The sequence below is a fragment of the Papilio machaon genome, chromosome 13 (genome assembly GCF_912999745.1).
Source record: "Papilio machaon chromosome 13, ilPapMach1.1, whole genome shotgun sequence".
NCBI lineage: Eukaryota > Metazoa > Arthropoda > Insecta > Lepidoptera > Papilionidae > Papilio > Papilio machaon.
Window position 1 is genome coordinate 7,853,973 of NC_059998.1, and position 21,288 is coordinate 7,875,260.

Here is a 21,288-nt window from a genome sequence, read left to right on the forward strand (position 1 = left end):
GCCCGCTGACTGACGCGTGACGTCACTCACACGGCCGGCTGACGTCACATGCTCGCCGCGCGCCCGCTGACTGACGCGTGACGTCACTCTCACACGGCCGGCTGACGTCACATGCTCGCCGCGCGCCCGCTGACTGACGCGTGACGTCACTCACACGGCCGGCTGACGTCACATGCTCGCCGCGCGCCCGCTGACTGACGCGTGACGTCACTCACACGGCCGGCTGACGTCACATGCTCGCCGCGCGCCCGCTGACTGACGCGTGACGTCACACCATTGACCAGCAGTGGCCGGACCCGGGTACGTGTGTTCAGAAATGTTTGCGACTGAAATTGAGCTGCGCATTTCCTACAACTAGCATTGTGTTCTGCGCACTCAATATATCTATGTCATTGTTGTAAGACACATTAATAAATATCCCTTAAATTAATTATTTTTATGTTATATTTTAATTAAATTATTACAATGCAATTGTTATTGTTTCACTTAGTATGTAAAGTTATTGTTGTATTTTATGTTAGTTTATAAAGGCATTGCATGATCAGTTTGCATTCGAACCTGGATAAGTGAGTCCAATAGACCACAATATTCTTCTCGCTTATAGAAGTTTCTCTCAAATACGAGCTTCTCGCTTATGAAGGTCAATGACTCTCGCTTTTAAAGGTTTCTCGCTTATCTAAGTTCGACGACTGTATTTGCCTCATCTACTTTATAGTATATTTATTATTTAAAATAGACTTATTTTAATATATCCTATGAAATTTCTGTCAATTTTGTTAAAAATATTTTTAGGTATGTGATAATTTTATGTAAACTGCATTTGCTATTATTTTTATATTGATTAATAACTTGATTGTTTTAAAGTTTTAAAAACTTCAAACTGATATGAAATACAAACAGTAATGAATTAATTTTGTTTTTTTTTCAATAATTCTATCCCAGCATCCAATTTTAAGAGATTTTATCATAAACTATTGGGTACATGATGAAATTTACAAGGAGAATGGGAAGTAAATAAAATCACAAATAATTTTTTTAATAAGAAATAATGTTTTATTACGCACTTATTATTTCAACCAAATGTTTTTACGAAATACTCATCTATAGCATAATGTATACACGACCGTTAGAAGACACGAAACATGTTTCGCGACATGTCACACGCTAGGAAAATACAAAAATATCAAGCGGTTTTTATTTAGGTAAACGCTAATGATACCTTACAATGCGAGTTTACACTTTATATGAAATGCACTGAACATAACAAATACGATCCATCACTGAACAAAACATATAAACATCTGTTTTCACTGACGAAACATATGTTAAACATGTTTTTATACATGTTTCGTTAGTGTAAAATTATGTTTTGAACAAATTCAAAAGTTGAATTAAGATTTGTTCACAATTAACTTGTAGAAAAATACATATATTACCACCCCTTTCACTATATCTGAAAGAAAAGAGACGTTAATATTTTCGTACAAGTCTTACAGCAATTGAAATGCACCGTAAGTGACTTTCATAAGTTTTCAGTATCTTTTAGGAGTATTATTACGTTCAGTGCACGTTTTACAGCTAAAAAAAAGCGTTAACTTCTAAACTCGACCTCAACAATCACAATGTTCTAACATTCACCAAAATTAATTTTATTTCATCTCCAATACTGATTCGCTTTACCCTAACAGTGGTCCAAAAATATCTAATACCAATCCCTAAATGACCGAGTAGAAAAATATTTTAAATATGCTTCACAGAAATCTAGCATTTTTTCTTTCTTCAATAATTTTCTCACTTTTACATTGTTTCATTATTTTGTGATTTGCAGCCGTAATGCGAACTAAATAGAGTTGATTATCGCAAAACTCAAGAACAGTGGTTCTCAACATTTTTTTTTTCTTAGACCTTTTGTAAAATGTTACAGATTTCTTGTAATTTCACAACTTTAAATTGTGAACCAGGTCTATTGATTCCCGGGTATTCTAAACCACTCCGGGACTCACTGATCTAGCCTGAATCTATTGGTTTATTTTATTAACAAATCTATCTGAGAGATAAACATTCTAATTCGGGTCTAATGACTTTTAGTAATAGAAAAATAATTGGCGTAATTATAAATCTATGTAGAACTATATATAAGAGGATTGAACGCTATTAGAAAATAATCATTAAGATTTTTTTCCCAAGGGAATTAATTAATATTATCTGTGTTTTTATGCAAATTATTTTCTATAAATTTATCGATAAACCAAATGTTTTTTCCAACTGCAACCAACTCGCACTTTTCTTTATGGTAACAGAAAAAAGCGGTTGATATTGGTTCGATTATAATTTAAAAGACGGATATATGTACTTTGAACGTTAATTTTCAGCTGTTTTTTTTTTTAATTTCTAGAGCTTTTTTTTTTTAAATATCTAGTAATGCCTCTTTTGTATGTTAAATAAAAATGACAGAACGATATCTTTGCCAGTTCACATTTAGGCCATTCATTTAAATTCAGAAGAGCATTCGTACATTTAATCCATTACATTGGTGTCATAAGATTTATTTGTGACCCATTTTATAAGAAAAAGAATCGATCTAAATCTTTGTCCGAAATGTGAGATCACAAAAATTAAGTGCTTTTAACAAGTTCTCATATAAAACGGGTCAGAAATCATTTCGTGGTCAAATTTACACGTGAAAAAATAATTACATGGCAACATTGTCTTACTCTACACAAATTTGAAACGTCTAAATTTAGCAGACTATATTATTCACATTTATATTGTAAAAATAATTGTTATTTTTTTATTCCACTATGAAACGAGCGTGACTTATGTTGAAGGTTAATTTAAATATATATTGTATATTACATATTATATCACTAGTGGCAGTTATAACGCTCCGTCCTCCTCACATAACTAACCTCACTCCGACAAATGTTTATATTTAAATATATAATTACTGTAATAATAATTATTTCATTATAATTATTAGAACAATAACCTCTGATATATTGCATTTTTATTGAGCATCACTGTCATTTCTCGAGTCCGTCAAATTTGTTTATGCAATAACAAAATGGCTGACTTTTTAGTAATGATATCCAGGCGGTTTCCGTTGACATGCGAGTGCACAGATTACAAACTAATTGCATATTCTCTCCGCGGCGTGGCCGGCTGATATACGCGTACATAACTCGTTATATTCATCGTGTTAATACAAAAGTGTATGACGTTTCTAACGTCTCGCGTAACTCGAATGATTTTTTAACATTTTTGACTGCTTTATGTCTGTTAAAATCATTCAAAATGTTCTGAGTCACTCAATCGAATGTTCCCAATAGTAACGCTCGATTTCTGATGACGTCACATATTGAAGCTCCTCATATCGTACCATCCATAGACAACCATCACTATACACAATGAAGTTGCATGCAAGTTAAGGTAAAGTATAGGTTAAATGTCATTATTAATTATTACATTAAAATAGAAACAATAAATGAATAATAAAACGCCGCTCCTGCCTTCCTTTGTATAAAATCATATCGCCGCAATGTCGGCAGACTGCTCACAGTAGAAAAGGAATATAAAATTTAAACAATTCTACGAGAGTAAATGATATTTGACAAAATTAAAATACCAACGTATTATCGTAAAGTAATCGTAACTAAACCTAGCGATCACAAATTCTGACGCAAATAATAAAAAAAAAAGAATTCACCTCCGCGCGACTAGTTTTATCGAAACATAAAATAATAAAGGAAAGCGACATTGTACAGCAGAGAGGTTTAGGAACATACGTCCGACGTTCCCGAGCGACTCTCGAAAAATAAAAATCGTTCAAGTGATCCAAAAAGTTCTACACTAAAGTACTTATCACAGGTAAAGGGGACAAGAGAAAGTATCCGGCGTTCTCTCGCTGCGGCTGACGAGTCATACGACTGATACAACTTACATCCGTACATCCGCCGACTGCGAGCGGCGACGCCAATCCTCCGTTAAAACTAAACGTTACTCATTACAATGCTAAGCCCAATGCGGCGGCTGAGATCTGTTACTTATGCGTAGGTCGCGGCCTAGGGCGGGGGCGGGGGCGGGGCCGGCGCCCGCACGCCCCCTGCTCGTCCCCGCACGCCCCCCACACGCCCCCGCGACCGAACTCCCAATAAGAATCATTAGTTTGACAAAAATATACTATGTATCGTTCGCGAGGGCGCGTGTGGGCGCGTGTTGGCGCGTGTAGGCGCGTGAGGGCGCGCGAGGGCGCTGCGCGCTGCGGCGCGGCGGCTAGTCCCAGCCGTTCTCCTTCACCATGTGCGCCAGTTCTATTATGAACTTGCCCTCCTTGTATTTCTGACTCGACTCAAATGCGTGCTCCTGGAAAACGGAAAAGGAAATCGTACAGTAAACATGATATACGATTTTAAGAAGCCCATAAAGGTCATAGGCCAAAGGTACTGGCGAGAACATAACCAAAATTCGTCTTGAAGAACGTCTTACATATAGAAAGTGTATAAATATATGTGTTTACTGACATATTTCCATCCGAGCATGGTCTTACAGCACTCGCAGTAGATGTCGGCGACAGCGTGCAGTCCCGTCAGCAACACGCGCTCCTCCGCCGGACCACAACCCACGTTCACACTGCAACAACAACAACAAACAACATATAACAATATTTCTTAATCGAACAATGGATATGTATCGTTTTTGAATTTGAATTAAATGCATTTATTAATTATTTCTCATGAGAAATCGTCGATGTAAATCACGACACATGTAATTGTGAACATATTGTGAAATATTCGAGTGTCAAACCTTGAATGAATGAATTTTAACAACAATGCGTTATTATAAACGTGTGAAATACAAACACGAAGTTTGTGCAACAATCGTCAAATGTCGCCGTTCGCTGTCTGCGATGTATCATGAATAGTCTATTCTCAAAATGCAATAATTATATATACATCGCAAATAACACGACTGATCACAACGGTATATATAAAATCTATAAAGAAATAACTATATGTACAAGTAAAAATTGGCTAATATATTTATTTTAAGTTGAAAAACTTTATTAAAGCTCAAAAGCTGTAGTTAAAGATAGGTCGGAAATTTTTACAGAAAGATTCGTGGAGTGAGTGGAAAGCGGATGTAGCCATGACCCGCAAGGACTTTCACCCACCGAGCCTCTCACCCGAGAAATCTCCAAACCGTTAATGTCTCATTACATTGCAATATCAACGACATTAGCTTTTTATAAAGATAGTATTATACTTTTTAAAGTTAATTTTCAAATAACATTAATTTTAAATTTTAGTTATTCAATGTATAAAAATTTTAATTATTAAGTAGTGACATAATAAAACAAAAGTAATAACTCACACTGAATTGAAAAGATACGCGCGCCCCTGGCTGCCCTGGAACGACTGTAAAATAACATAAACGATATTAGGATCTACAATAATTTGTTATATTAATATTAACCATTATGAATAATTTTCATTTATATATTCTACATTTCTACCTTGTGTTGGACTATTGACAGAAGTACGTTTGTATGTATGTCGTATGAATAATTTGGAATAAGCTTTATGCAGACAACCTGGATGGGACCTTCTTTTCAAGCTTAGAACTGTGTATAATGGTATATGTGAGGTTTTACCTTCGAGATGAGCTCGTCGTGGCTGGCCAGGTGCGCGCGGCAGTGTATGCAGCTGTAGGTGCGGTGCGCCGGCGGCAGGTAGGCCTGGAAGGTCTTGACCGGCGCGCGCGCGGCCGTGCCGGCGCCCTCGCCTGCCACCCCGCCACGTTTACTCACCCCGTCACGCATGAGTGCCTGCTAGCTAACACACAGCCCCGTCAGCAGGGGGCGCTCGGTGCCCGCGTGCACTGCGCCCGCCCCCTACGCCCTACGCCACGCCCCCTCGCTCCGGCTCGAAGGACCAACGGTATATAGAGCAGTAGGTATAGAAGTGCTCTCAAGATATTTGGTGTAGTCTTTTTTACTATATAAAAGACTTTGACATCGAAGCAAGTTATGTTACCATTGTATGCTAGCCATTGCAACAATTAACAAATTATAATAAAGTTTGGGCTACGGAGTTTATTTAAGTTAAATATTTTCTCAAAAAAAATCGTTTATATAATTATAGTTGAAATTTAAAACCTTTTTATAATGTAGTTTGTATGCTAATAGAATAATTTAAAATATCAAGGCTTCATTTGTAAATAACGGTGGCCTATTTATTAAACCAGCTGTGGTATAATTCAAGGCCATTTTTTTGTAATAAATCTAAAATTGATAATGTTTTTTTTAAATTAGTTTATATCTACTAAAAAATATACAGATCAGATCAGAAATGACTTTCACAATATCAATTAAATTGCCGAGATGGCGAGAAACAAAGTATTTTGTTGCATCTTTTATTGGGCGAAGGGCAGCGGCGCGCGCAGTGCACACGAGGCATTTTACACCAACAGGACTCATGCGACGTATTAGTGCATATTCTATCATTTATCTATTGCATATTATCCGACGAAAAGAATTACATCTCTGAATAGATATGTCTTGCTATAACAATGTCTGACGAGAGGCGAGATGAGATACAGTACTTTTCGTCGGATGCGTCTTCATCTCTGAGAAGTTACAACAGTGTCGAGCTATCACAAGTAATTAGGGCTGTGTCAGACCTGGCGGGCGCGCGCAGCACGCGCCGGCCGCCCACATGAGCCGCCGCCGGCGGTCAGCTGCCGCGCGCGCTGCACCCCCGCGCGCCGCGCTCCCCGCTCGCGCCCGGCCCCGCCACCCTCTGCAACAACACAATCTTAAAGTTATATTTTTTACAATAGATTTTATGCTAAGATATGAAATGTATAAACTAGAAATTAAGTAAGAATCAAAAGCAATTTGTAGTAAGTGAAAAGAAAGGACTTTTTGCTTGGTTATTTTAAGACGCTTATTAAATTATAAGCATATCGACCGAGCAGTGGTCTGATGTTATCTCTCGATCAATGGTCGGAAATGATTACACGGTCGATGTGATGACGCGGCAGCGGCGGCGGTCGGTGACGGGTCAGGAGCGGTCAAGTTACCCTACGCTCGCGCGGTCAGACTGTTCACCCCAGTCTGAGTAAGTAACGCGGGTACAAACTAGGTGTTGCGAAGCGCGCTTCGAAAACGCATAAGATCCATCGGGTCTTATACGGGTCTATACGCAGACAGTACCTCAGCAGACATAACACTGGCGCACTCCGAGTTGATTGGTCACTGAGATACACTATTAGTGTATATTTAAGGGACACTTAAAGTCTCTGAATATGGCATTATGTTTCGAGACTAGAATGGTTAAAACGCGCGTTATCAACGCTTCATAACCTCTCGTGTGTACTCGGCCTTTGTCATATCAGTACTTATTGGAATGCGCATTAAATAAAGTATGTTAAGTGGATAACGAAGCGGCAAACTTTTTAATATTCCTTTCGGCAGCGACACAAGTCTGATTATTTCGGTAAAAGGTTGAAACTTTATCGATCGGTAGATTGCTATCTTATATTTTTAATTTCTTTAAAGTCTTCCAGCTTTTTTCATTTTAATAAATGTGCCTTCTTTTTAATAACATATCTTTTTATCGTTGCGATTCTAAATGTTGATATTTGTACAGGGTGTTGTGTTTCCAACGGGAAATAATTTTAATAAAATATAATTTAAATGAATACTTCCTCAACATTGAAAAAGGCAGCTGTTCATACAACATCGAAACAACAAAAGTATTATAAATAGATTTCACACTTTGCTTGTGAGTTGGCGACGATTCATTCCGTGCACTATTTTACAGTGATATAACTATAAAAGGTACATATATACAAAATTATTTACTACCTAACTATACCATCGTCAAGGTTTGTAACAAAAAACACCTTTGTTATTTTCGTTAATCGACTTCAAAGCGGCCAGAACTTGTGAAGAATATAAAAAACTAGCCGTCGCCCGGGACTACATTCAGACGAATTAAAAAAAAAAAAATAAATAGCTTATGTGTTCTTCCGGTTTATGTACTTAATCGAGATCATTCAAACAAACATCCATTCATCTGAACTAGGGATCCCCAAACAATTTTATGACCCCGATTCCAACATGATCTCAGACCCCCATGGCCAAATAACCTTCTTTTAAGATCAATTATTATTATTATTTTTCATTCTGACTTAGGTCAATAAAAGACAGAGTGAGAATTAAAAATTAAAACCCTGATCTGAACATTCGCATTTATAATATTAGTAAGAAGTAAGATAACAATTAAATAACAGTAAAACGATCATTAAAATGATCATTAACCGAATTTTCACAGTTGCTTGCGTTTCCATGTTAATGAATAATATAAACATTATATTCACGGTCAATGCTGTTGAGTATTTTCATTTAAAGTAACAATTTCCACTGTGAAATATCTGTTCAAAAACATTATTACATCTCTGTTTCTTCAATTAAAATGAATGGGATGAAAATATTTCGTATGTGTTTAGTGGAAACGCACAGTTTGACCAAACAATTGTCAGTTGAATCATCGGCTGACGACATTATCTATGTCAGGACATTGTATACTTGTAGACACTAACAAGGATAATTATTCAAATAAATACTCAATAAATTTGCATTAAGTATAACAAATCGCAAAGTTCATTAACCTAAGGTTCAATGCTCGTGATAGAAAAAAATATCAGTCAATATAACTTCGATAAAATGATTTCAATTACATTTCGTCTTGAACTAATTTATCACCCTATCAAGTCGATTTTAATCAGTACAACAACCTTTAGAAATTAGCGATACCAATTAAAATATAAAGTTTAAGAAATTTATTAAAGTGATAGACGGATTGCTTGTTAACTTCCAAATAAATGTTAAATGTCTTAAATTTTTCAAAATTGTCAAGACTTACATAACGATAAGTTACCAGAGACATCCACTACCGAGGTACACGGACAAAAACATTGTCATAAATTAGAAAAAAAACAAACAACAATATAATTTTATGTATCTCTCCAGTGGAAACCTACGTTAATTCTAGTTTAAATTTCACATTCTAAAGTTTTATTGTACATTTCAATACATTTGTATTCGGAATAACATAGACCTAACAGGATTGCTTTTATAATCTGTTGATGCGCAGTAAATCCACTTCAGGCCATTTTTAGCCGACTTAAAAAAGGAGGTTATCAATTCGACTGTATTTTTTTTGGATTAAACGCTCACTGATGTTCCACAAGGATAAAATAGTGAGGCACAGCAGTAGTCATTGCGGTACTACTCTTTAAACGCACAACGACGAAACATAATAATTAATAATATTGCTTTAACAGTGTGTGTTTAAATAATTTTAGTACTGTACTGTATACTGCTCTGTTTCCCTGTTCTATCCTCGTATGAAAATAACAGAAGGCCAATATTTAAACAGGCCAAGTTGGGGGACTTTGTTTTTGTTCTGTGATGAATTATTAATAAGATCCCAATACCTGTCATTTTTTATCAAGATAAATTGTCCCATCTATCATCTCATTCAACAGATACTAGATATTAGAATACGTAATGTTATCCTTACATACGTATTTCAATGTAATGATGTTAATATTTTGCGTCTTCCAAGTCGCAATTCTAGCGCTTGGAATCTTTAAGGTTCTAAAATTTTCTATTTAGAACTAAATATTAAGGCCCAAGTCAACAACTTAATAGTTTTTAGAGGTTAAGTTAACAAAGTGCGTTGTATCCAGCGTTGCCAGGTGTCCGGATGAAGCCGGACATAGGTAGGCTTTTTGATTGCGTGTCCGGCCAAAATAAACGGTTTTCTGGCTTTTGTTAGGCTTCTTACATTTCCCAAACGAAAGTGTACCCATTATTATTAATACTGAGACAAAATCCTAAATAATATAGGGTGTCCGACCTTTCTACCCAAATGTCCGGCTAGTAGGTTTGGCGACCTGGCAACCCTAGTTGTATCCAGCACGTATTTAATCGTAAGTTCCACTGTCAAATCATCTGTATTTGTCAATATATATTCATCCCTCTCTCAACAATATCTTTTGTAGTTGCGCGGTGAAAACTCACGCTAATTTTGAGATGGTATCAATAGCTGCGTGTGGCATGACCAACTAGGGCGATGTTTGTTCACAGTAATGAGAAGAAACAACTTTGTAGGTATTACTTACACGCACTACAGGAACCTTCGAGAACTATAATTGTTAATTTACATAAAACGTGAATGAACAAAAACTTGCTGTAATAAAAAATAACTTCTGTAATCTATTTTTAACTAAAGTTCAAAATATAATATATTTTCGACTTATTCAGTTGTTAAATAAATAAATTTAATTTTATAAGCTTTTTTTCCTTAATAAAATGCTTAAAAAACACGTAATTACGGACAATAAATGAATTAAAAAAACATATTAAGCATTAATAGTAAGTTTAAAAACATTATCGGTTATCGTTAAAGGTTAAAACCGTCATACTAACGTATGTTGCCTGCATTAAACAAAACCAACTTCACGTTTAACTTCCCGATTATTGTACGACGTATTTATTATATCACAGTTGTAAATGTTTGAATAGACACATGTGGGTATAAAATTACATAAATAGAATAACAGAGTTTTCATACAACAGACTTAATTTACATAATAATTATTGTATATCACATTTTTTCCTTTGTTTGTAAAACATTACATTCGATTAATTTGAATATTTAAACATTACAGAACAATTTTTATATCGTGCTTTGTTGTTATTATTTTAACACTAGTTGTCGCCCGTGATTTCGTTTGCGCGGAATTAAAAAAAAACCGTAATTGGTAACCTATGTGTTCTTCCAGTCCAACGACGTCCTCTACTTCTGTGCTAAATTTCATTATCCATCTATGAACGTAAGTTACTGAAAGCTATGTGAAAAAATTACATTATAGGTTTTCACAGCTGAAATACTGGTGAAAAAGTATTTTATAAATCCTTACATTTTTGTTTGATAACACTAAGTTAACAATATGTTTTGGTATGGACATTTGACGGTGGAAATACACGTATAAAAGTATGCAACAGCTTTTTCTCAACAAGTTCAAAAGAGCAATGTCTATCTAAAATATCTATGTTATTTGTATGAATTGATACTATATTATTTAAATACGCATTTGGCACTTTCACAAATATTTTGCGTCTTTTAAAAGCAAAGTTTATCTGACTCGTAAATTGATTGTTATTTATTACCAAGTACTTCAAGTGTAACATCGTTTCAACATGATAGATACCATAAAATATTCATAATAAGTCCAATCTAAATACTTTATTAGTTCGCAACAATTTCTAAACCGTTGCGTTTTATATTGATTCGCATCTATTTATACGTTGACATATCAAATGGAGTGAAATTAGGACAAAAACAAATCTATTTGCGTTTCCAATTCCGCGGCCGTTGACTCGCGCTTGTCAATGATACAATGATGTTTTTTGACTAGGGTATTTAACATTTGTCTGACCACATATCGTGTTGATTAGTGTTGTCGACAGTCTCCGCCCTATGGCTAAAATATTTCGGAAGACCATGCATTACAGTATTAAACGAATTCTACTCCGTGCATTAATCGTATGTGGTTGTTTATTTTATTTGAAAAAACTTTTTTTGTAATTAAAAAAACATCGCTTGTTATCAATGACAACTCTAAAGTTCAAGCTGAAGTTGTACTCGTATATGGTCTGAAATTCGAGATATGAACAGCTGTACAACTCGAGTCCAACTGATTGTAACTACTCGTTACGTTTTACGAAATAAATATGTAATAAAAAGGAGTACGCGGCAAATAAAACTTTGTATCATTTAGCTAAATCATCTTCATCTTAAACGTATGGGCAGCATTACTTTCCGTAGTGCGTAGTCTTAGCGTGTCACCAGGACAATTATCATCACGCTGCAACTAAAACCCGCTGTCACGCGCGTGACGAACAGCGGGATATGACGGTCATTAATTAACTGCGACGTAATGGCAGGCTCTATTTCATATGTAACGTAATTTATGTGCTATAATTTATGTACAGAAGATTTATTGAAATTATTTATTAGAATATATTAATTATCAAATTTAAACGAATTTAATCACGATGATTACCATGTTTGTGGTCTGTAATTTATATATTTACTAGCTTTTACCAGCGACTACGTCCGCGCGGAATAAAAAATAGAAAACGGGGTAAAAATTATCCTATGTCCTTTTCCTGGTTCTAAGCTACCTGCCCACCAATTTTAAGTCAAATCGATTCAGCCCTTCTCGAGTTATAAATAGTGTAACTAACACGACTTTCTTTTATATATATAAGATTATTTAGGTTTAAAGATTGGCGGTTAAAAGTGATATGTATATAGTACTTATCATTTTGATTGATAACACAAAAAGGGTCATAGATATATCATAGAAATAATTGTGATAACACCAAATATAACGCAAAAAATCATCATAACAAAGCTCACGCACACAAACATGTAATTTAGATAGTGTAACACAGCTGCGCAGTGCGTGATAACACTGATAACATATCTACATGTAAATAAACAAAAAGTTGCGTCGCATTACCGACTGGCCCACATACAGAGGTCGGCAACCTCGCGCCCCTCGCCCCGCATACAACGCTGTTTGCCCAAGATTATATTAAGCTCTTTTGTACTGTTTGTTAAAGGATTAACACGGGTTTGTTATATTTTTTTACTTTCTAGTTTGTTCAAACTAGAAACAAATGTGTTAAGGTGAAAATAGAAATGTGTATTTGTTCCGTTTAGTTTTTATTTAGGGTCACTCTCAAACTAAATATATGTCAGTTTAACGTTAGGTTTTATTTCGGGTAAAATTAGGTGTAATATTTTGTTTCCTTAAGTCTAAATTATTAGTGTGTTATTCGAAGATTTGCACTTCTTGAAAACAAATTTGTCAATGGTAGTTTCCGCATTAACAATTTTGTTGGGTGCACGAATTGGCCGGGTCGACCGGCGCAATCCACGACCACACAGAAAACAGGCGTGAAGTGGAAGCAACTCCGCGTTTCGTCTGATGAGTGTGTTGCCGGAGGCCTAATTTTAGTCCTTTCCGTCCTTTCCACGTTCCTTTCGCACCCTTTTCTTGTAAGGAAAGGATGGGAAGGGAAGTGCATTTGACGGCGGAGGGGACGCATAGGAATATATATTCCCTCCTCTGTCGATTAAAAATAGGCAAAGCATCTGCAATTGCGAATCTATAGGCAACGGTCGTGTCGCTATTTAGGTGGATTCAGGTGACCGTTTGCTCGTTTGCCACCTTATAAAAAAAAAACTTATTAAATTCTTGAATATGACACATTGCAATGAAACGTACTATTATATATTATACGACCCACCGTTCCGATTTATTCACGCCAAAATAATCCACTTTCCGCATTATTCATATGATATATAGTTTGTATGAAGGAAATTCCACTGTGAGGTGACAGTTTAAGTGAAGTCGGTCAAACATACTTTAGAAGTTTCCGTTGAATCGCTGTAGGAATGTGGACTTTATACAACATCAAATATGTCATATTATCGCATAACTTCCGTTCCCGGAGTTGCATCGCTGGAGAGGAATTCAGGAACAAACAAACTAATAAATCCATGTATTTCATTACACTTTCCATGCAATTGCATTACGATACCCAAAGATGTACATAGCGCACATAAATACATACTTATGTACAAGAAAGATATGTAAAAATGTTAAATTTTCAACAGTGACACATTTTGGAAAGATGAATTACGATTAAGTTCAATGATTGTCACAGAGTTACTACAATTACTTAGAGAAAGTTATAGCTTTGCAATAGATTTTATTTTAAACAAAGATGACAAAGTAGCAATTGGTCGCCTGTATTGAAGTTACCCTTAGCTTATGCACCAATACAATACTTTTTCACATTCATATTTTTATACCAATTTTTGCGGTAACGTTTGTAAAACTTTCTTTTGCATCGACTAATTTAATATTAGTTGAAAGAGATTTGAGAGTTGTTTACACAGAAGGAATGCGCGGCCAGTCCGCGGGGGATGGCTGATATTGATCTTGAAATGCCCGATTTAGCCGCAAGGCTGCCGGAGATGATCGGTTTGTTTCTAATTATAGTGTAATGAAAATAGAGCGCGCGTTGGCGCATTGCAACTGACAATGTATGCACAGAGCAACTTACAGACACTGCTGGCAGTACTAGATTCAAACCTTATCGCTAGTAATTGCTGCGACCGAATGTCTGCACAGGTTGTTAGATGGGTACACAGAGAGTGAAGGCAAGCGCATTCAAGTGTGTGGCTCAAACCCATATAACTTTATATTCTGTCGATACTTAAAATTACGGTTTTAGTAGCGTTTCGAACGATATTCTGAGCCACCATAAAGTTTGGACGGCACTGTACATTTGAGGTTATCTAATTTTAAGTTGCAGCATCTTTGTTCTCTTAAAAATTGACCGTGCCCAATAATATGTCTCCAAGTCTACTATATTAAATTTGTTATATCATGTCGTGAAATTGTAAACTAAGCGTGTAGAGTGTGTGATAGATTATCTTCGCTGGTCTGTTGCGTGTTGTTTGTATTTATTTGTTTACTTCATGAAAAATCTGCCTCAGTGTTTATCGTAATGCTACTTGGATTAAAGAAGCGTGTGAAGTAAAATTAAATAATCAAAATGTTTTGATACACGTTTAGCAATTTTGTTTAAAGTCGCTGTTGCTTTGTTTTGTACAATACAATATACAATTTATTGATATTCCACAAATGTTAGATTTTCGAACTAAACGCAGTATTGTGAGATGTTCGTGTACCATTGCCCGAGAGCCTTTGCCTATGCTCGGCCCCGACGCTTGCGTCATAAAAACAAACCGACTGATAATGGCAATACTGCCGGCTCTTATGCAACGATAACAGCTGTGGCGCATTAAATGAAAACAAATCATTAAACGCTCTATCACAAAAGCAATAAGGTCTAAAATCGCTACGCATCCCACCACAAACTCTCGACTCGACACTATTGTGCATTTACATAATCTAAAGAGGTTAAATACGATCTAATATCAATCTAATCTTGTTGGTTTAGAGTTGTATTTAGAATAACAAACTGCTTACAAACTCTTATGGATAAGTGATATTTGCAGGGCTGTAAGTCTTCCGCATATGCACGTGTAGGTTGTACAAACTGAGTGCACCGTAAGTCAATGGAATAAGGTCGACATTTGACTCAATTTTCTGGTTGCACTTGATATGAGAACCCAGATCGTCACGGTTGGTTTTAAATATCATAATATTTGTTTGGCTCTCATTGTATCACAACTTATCGCATTCGTAACGAGTTTATTAAACAGTTTAACGTATTATTGTATTACATAATAAAACAAAGGGCAATAAATTACCAATAAAATATGAAACAAATATCCAACGCAATTAAATTAAAGTTATTTGTTGTATAAATATTATGTATAATTATTAAAGTATATCCAAAGATTAAGACGCTGTGAAAAGTAGTGTAACTTAAAATTTAACAATTTTATCGGTACATTATTTTAAAATCATACAAATAGCAGACTATCAGACGAACACAACTGTGTAACAAGCGCCATCGTGGCCGTCCTAAACAAATTTGGCAGCACTTAGTGGCAGCCGACATGAAAACAATCGGGCTGACATGACCCGAGACCAAACGCAAAACCCAAGATAAAGCGAGCTGGCGGAGCACTTTGGACGTCCTCTGCCCCACTACGGGAATATAGTTTTACATATAGGTTTACATTAAGTCAAGTAAGTCAGTCCACAGTATCGACATAGAGAAAACTCCTGTTTTCATAATTTTAATTCCGCGCGGATAGTTCCGCGGGCAAAAGCTAGTGTGACATAAAAGATTCGTTTTAAATTTTTGTGTTAACAATTCCATTAAATAATCCGATATTTAACATATTTATTTAAAATATTTGTATATATGTGTATTTTTAAGTACGCGCAAGTTCGCACGTATGCCAAGACATGTTATTCAAAGACTTGTTATTTTAAACTCTAACACAATACACTTAGGTAATATATTCCTTTGCAAGTGAACAGCTGTTCTGTGTTGACCTGAGTGACTAACGTGGTCTCGTGACCGTTATCCGTCGACGGAATAAATTGACAAAAGATTCATAAAATGTAAACCATTTATGTATCTACTAGCTTATCGTAGTCTACTCCGTCCGAGTGGAATGAAAAAAAAAACTTAAGTAGCTCATGTCTTCTTCCAGACTATATTCTACAGCTTTGCAAAATTTCAGAAAGATACATGCAGCCGTTCTGGAGATATCTTCTAATAAACATCCATCCATCCATACCTACATCCAAATATTCGCTTTAAAATATTGGTAAGATTATATGACTATGTACTGACTGTCGCCCGGTATTTTGTCCGGGTCGAATTAAAAAAAACTAAAGAAATATCTGTCACTGTTCCATTTGCATCTAGACCCATTGAGTAGTTATGGAGTTATGTGGTAAGAAACATCCATACATCCATTAATACACTCAAACTTTCGCATTTATTAATTTAATAGTAAGATAATGTTAAGGCCATAGTTGTACTTAACACCGTATTCTTATGCTGTCAGAAATAATGTTAACGCGAGTTAATTAAAAATTTCCGTCGAATCCAGAGATGTATTTAAAAGTAATTAAACATTAAAAAAGACAAATAATTGTTAATAAAAACTGAATTTCTGCAAAACTTAAAGTAAATGCAAAGTTTAAGGTCATACTGTTCCGACGCAGCAACAGCAGCATCGAAAACCATACGTTTTATTTATTTTACAACATCGAAAATATAATAACTAGTTTTTAGAGTCAGATAATAGTAACAATTTGAAACTTACGTGCTTGTGAAGCTTAAAATAAACTTGTTTTAAAACAATATTTAAATATCAACAGTAAGCTAATTTTTTGAGTATGTTCAGCTCAATATAAATGACCGCGAAAACAGGGGAAAAAGATGGCGGCGCCACCATCGCACAGCTGATCACGACGTCGACAAATTAACCCGCCCGTGATCGCGGAGCCTACGCAATTAAATTAAAACTTATGCATATTCAATGTCCCGCTTTTATTAATTAATTTGTAATTTTTTTTCCATTATAACATTAACGCCATTAATATAATAAAACATATTTTAACGAAATATGACAGTAAACACAGTTATTTAATTCTGTTTGGGGTTATGAAGAATGTTTTTTTACGTGTCCGATAATCGAATTAGGCCTTTATCTAAACTTACTGTTAAATACTTGAAATTGTCGATGATTAAAGTGTTTAAGATTACTTCGGAATCTTCTCGTATTAGATGTCTTCATAGAATAAATGTTTGAGATAATTACCTGAAAAAAAGCAAAAACATAATGAGTACAATGTTAAAACATGTAGATATTTAATTTCTATAATAATAAACTCGATTTATTAAATAATGAGCAATTTCTAACGTTGGATTACTTTAAATAATATATTCTCACGTATTATATTTTTAAAGTAGGTCAAAAGGCTGTGAAAAAATTACAAAAAGTTTCATTATAAGGTAATGACAGAGTAACGGTCAATAATACTCAAACCGTGTAATTTTAACAACGGAACTTAACAAAAGAATAGAGTAGATCCACTTTAATTGTTTTAACTCAACTTGGACACTCTGTTTCATTAGTAGATGCATTGTTATTCGTCTTTTGTAACTGTACACGAAAAATTCTCAGTACTAAAGTAAGTGGGCGATTCACTAAAGGCTTGCGCTGTCTAACTGTACATTATTCATGTAACAACGGAAATTTTATAACTTGTACAAATTGACTTTCCATGTTAGATGGTAAATAGGACATGTATAGGCATATATTGAATCTCTAAAAAAGATCTTTGGAGCGAAGTTTTTCTTTGGTGTTGTGGGTGTGAATGGGCGTTGTTGATCACCTCGGTGTTTTCGCCGATCGTTTGCCCCCTCCTCTTACAAAAAAAAACGTAAATATGTCCCGTAAACAATAAAAAAAAATAGAAAATCTTGGACGGAATCGTTTATTTTAACCGTTTTCTTTTCACCAAAGACGGAACTCATATTTATAATAGTGATGCAACGGATGTCTGTTTCCGTTTCCGCAAGTGCGGAAGTTCCGCATGCTTTTCAACATCCGTTTCTGCTTCTGTTTCCGCAACTTTTATAACGGAGATAAAACGGAACTTTACGACGGCTGAGAGATCCAAATGCGCGGCGCGAGACGCGCAGTCCGTGCGCGGCCTTTCGGCACTTGTCGCATTTGTTTGTTTACGTACTTTTTAGTGAATTTAAGCGCGTAATATTTTCTGCTGCTGTTTGAAACAATCAGTTTCTCTTGCTGGAGTAAACTGTCTAGTTGTTGTCCATATAAAATTTGACAACTGGAAAAATGTGACTATTTCATACTTACGAGTTATTAAATGTACTTTTTAATAAGTGATATCCATGTAACATATCATCATCGTTATTATCATCAGCTCACTATGCATCCCCACTGAGGGGCTCGGAGCCTACCCCAAATTAGAGGTGCCTAGGCCATAGTCAACCCCGCTGGCCCAGAGCGGGTTGACTTCACACATATCATTAAATTTTTTCTCAGATATGTGCAGGCAGCATCACTATGTTTTCCTTCACCTAAACGAAAAACGAAAAACATATTGGTACATAGCGGGATTCGAACCCAGACCCTGCAGATTGCAAGTCAAGTGCCTAATAATTATATCTTTTTCTAATCTAGATTTGGTGTTTTTGATACTTAACACATTCACTGTTTACAAATTAAAAAAGGTAACAGCTGGGAGCCAAAACTTTTTATGGTGAATTTTTATTTAGTATATCTGGGAGTGTTAAATTAATAATGTTTTTTGCATTTGAGCGCTAGGGATCATCATTTTGAGCGCTAGGGATCATCATTTCGAGCGCTAGGGATCATCATTTCGAGCGCTAGAGATGGCAATGGTTTAGTTCACTAATATGTAGATATTTGTTCCACGATTGCATTTCTGTGTACTAATATGTTACAAGATTTTGACAAAGTCAAGTTTTTCATAAAATTCCAGAATATTGAGTAAAAGATGTAAGGATACTAATCAAAACCAGCTTTAATCTTCTCGGTTCAAGATCTTGTAACATTTCAAACACACCCACACATACACACACACATAAACATAAACGCATACACACACACGTACACACACATACAACATGGACTCGCTTCAAACGCCGGCGGCTTACTGGCTACTACATAGTGAACGGGCCCCACGCTCGGATCCGAGGGGGAGGCGCCGCTACTAATAGCTCTGCCCACTCGGATCCGAGTGGTCAGCAGTGAATGTATTAATAAAGAAATATATTTGTCGTTTGTCAACACGAGTGGTTTGGCGAACATTAATTTGTAAATGGTGTAATTTTGTTCCCTGAAAATAAATTAAAAAAAAACGTATTTTAATTTATTGCAGCACAGTAAAAATACATATATTGAAGGCTAAAGGACACCGATATTCAATGCCTTAATAAATTAAAAACGAATACAAACTGCTTTTACCACAAAAAAAATTTGTAAATATGTTTTTTATTTTTATTTTTTACACTTCTGTTTCCGCATCCGTTTCCGTTTCCGTTTCTGCTAAAATTTATTTTTGACATCTGTTTCCGTTTCTGGTTCCGGTAAGACACTTCCGTTGCATCACTAATTTATAACTATATTTAAAACTACTAAAATATGGATATACAAGGCCAGTCACTGACGTCGGTTATATTATTTTCTTGTACATACAACATAGCATTTATTGTATTGATTGCGGACTATAAATAGTGTACAATGCTGCACACAGGTATAGCACTATAAATAGCGTACAGTACCGCACACAACCATTCCCCAATTATAAATACACAGTCGCCATATTGGTGACGCGGGAAGTCGAATCGATTAGTTATTGTTCTACAATTATTGAACCGCACAACTATGTTATCATGTCCTTCTACTCTTTGTTACATGCATAGCTAGTAATGAGCCTAGCAAGTTATGTGCCTCAGAAATACTAATCTATGTACTTACTAGCTGTCGCCCGCGACTCCGTCCGCGCGCAGTTAAAAAATGGGGGGGGGGGCTATGAAAAATAGATGTTGGCCGATTCTCAGACCTACTGAATATGCTCACAAAATTTCATGAGTATCGGTAAAGCCGTTTCAAGAGGAGTACGGGAACGAAAACTGTGACACGAGAATTTTATATATTAGATAGTATAAGTCAATTGTCCTGGCTCCATTTATCATGAGTCTAGATATAGTAAATTTATTATGCCTTATTACAGCATAGAAAATAATAAAATAATAAGTAAGAGACAATAGATGTCGGAGTAAATTGTTCAATAAAGTTCTTATGTTTCAGCGACAAAAGTTGTTAATTGTTTAAATAACAATAATTAATTATCATTGAACGTAATAAAGTTCATTGTTCTATTTAATTCTATCTACAAAGATATGATATCTATTCAAAACATTATATGGCGGCGGGAATTCGTAAACGCGCGGAATGGCGGCGCGCGCAAACACAAATGCGCAAAATTACGCGCACATCAGATAAATATCAAGAGAACGCGCAAATATTCGTGCTAATGAACCCAGAAAGAATGATACGATAATGACGATAACAGGGTTGACAGATGAGGTAAAAATCACAGGGACTTGTAAAAACCAAAACTTATTTAGATAGTTTTCGGTCATGGTCATTGCCATAGCTAAGTATTTTGCATATTTTCTCTTTGTAAAGTATAGTTTTACTATGAAAAATCTACACTAAGGCATTCCCTTAGTTACCAAATAAAGATTATGAGTGCGGCAGTTAGTTAAAACTGAACTAGAAAGCTCTGAGATATCAGATGTGGGGAAAAAAGTACCAGGAGTTCATAATTCATAAATATGTATTGAATCCACATTCTTTTGTTTGCCCGTCTCGGTTAAATGATCGTGCTATCTCTTTCTATGAGGTATTTATTGCCCATAGAGAATTGCGAGATATAGACTGATGAAAAATTCATAATCACAGAGCAAAAGAAGATTGCGTTCCTATCTCAAAACGTCTCGATACAATCATAGCGTCGATTTTTTAGGTATTTATTTCCGTTGTGTAAATTTATTTTTCACTCTCAATTATGTTTGTTATTTAAAAAAAGCTAATTAAATAAATGTAATCGGGAATAATAGGATCAAATCATGTGTAA

General features: G+C 35.5%; 1 protein-coding gene across 1 annotated transcript; it reads right to left on the minus strand.

Annotated features, from left to right (window-relative positions):
- Positions 1-4,157: 4,157 nt before the first annotated feature.
- LOC106709206 (protein yippee-like) lies at positions 4,158-5,980 on the minus strand. Its single transcript, XM_014500925.2, has 4 exons — positions 5,651-5,980; positions 5,371-5,414; positions 4,521-4,629; positions 4,158-4,362 (listed from the first exon to the last, which is right to left on the minus strand). Exons 1-4 carry the CDS (start codon positions 5,816-5,818, stop codon positions 4,273-4,275), a joined length of 411 nt encoding a protein of 136 aa, XP_014356411.1. The 5' UTR covers positions 5,819-5,980; the 3' UTR covers positions 4,158-4,272.
- Positions 5,981-21,288: the final 15,308 nt, after the last annotated feature.

Coding starts and splice junctions, on each gene's coding strand:
- LOC106709206 (XM_014500925.2), bottom strand. CDS start 5,818: ATGCGTGACGGGGTGAGTAAACGTGGCGGGGTGGCAGGCGAGGGCGCC. Junction 5,415..5,650: donor ACGACGAGCTCATCTCGAAG/GTAAAACCTCAC, acceptor GTTATTTTACAG/TCGTTCCAGGGCAGCCAGGG. Junction 4,630..5,370: donor GCGTATCTTTTCAATTCAGT/GTGAGTTATTAC, acceptor TTGTTGTTGCAG/TGTGAACGTGGGTTGTGGTC.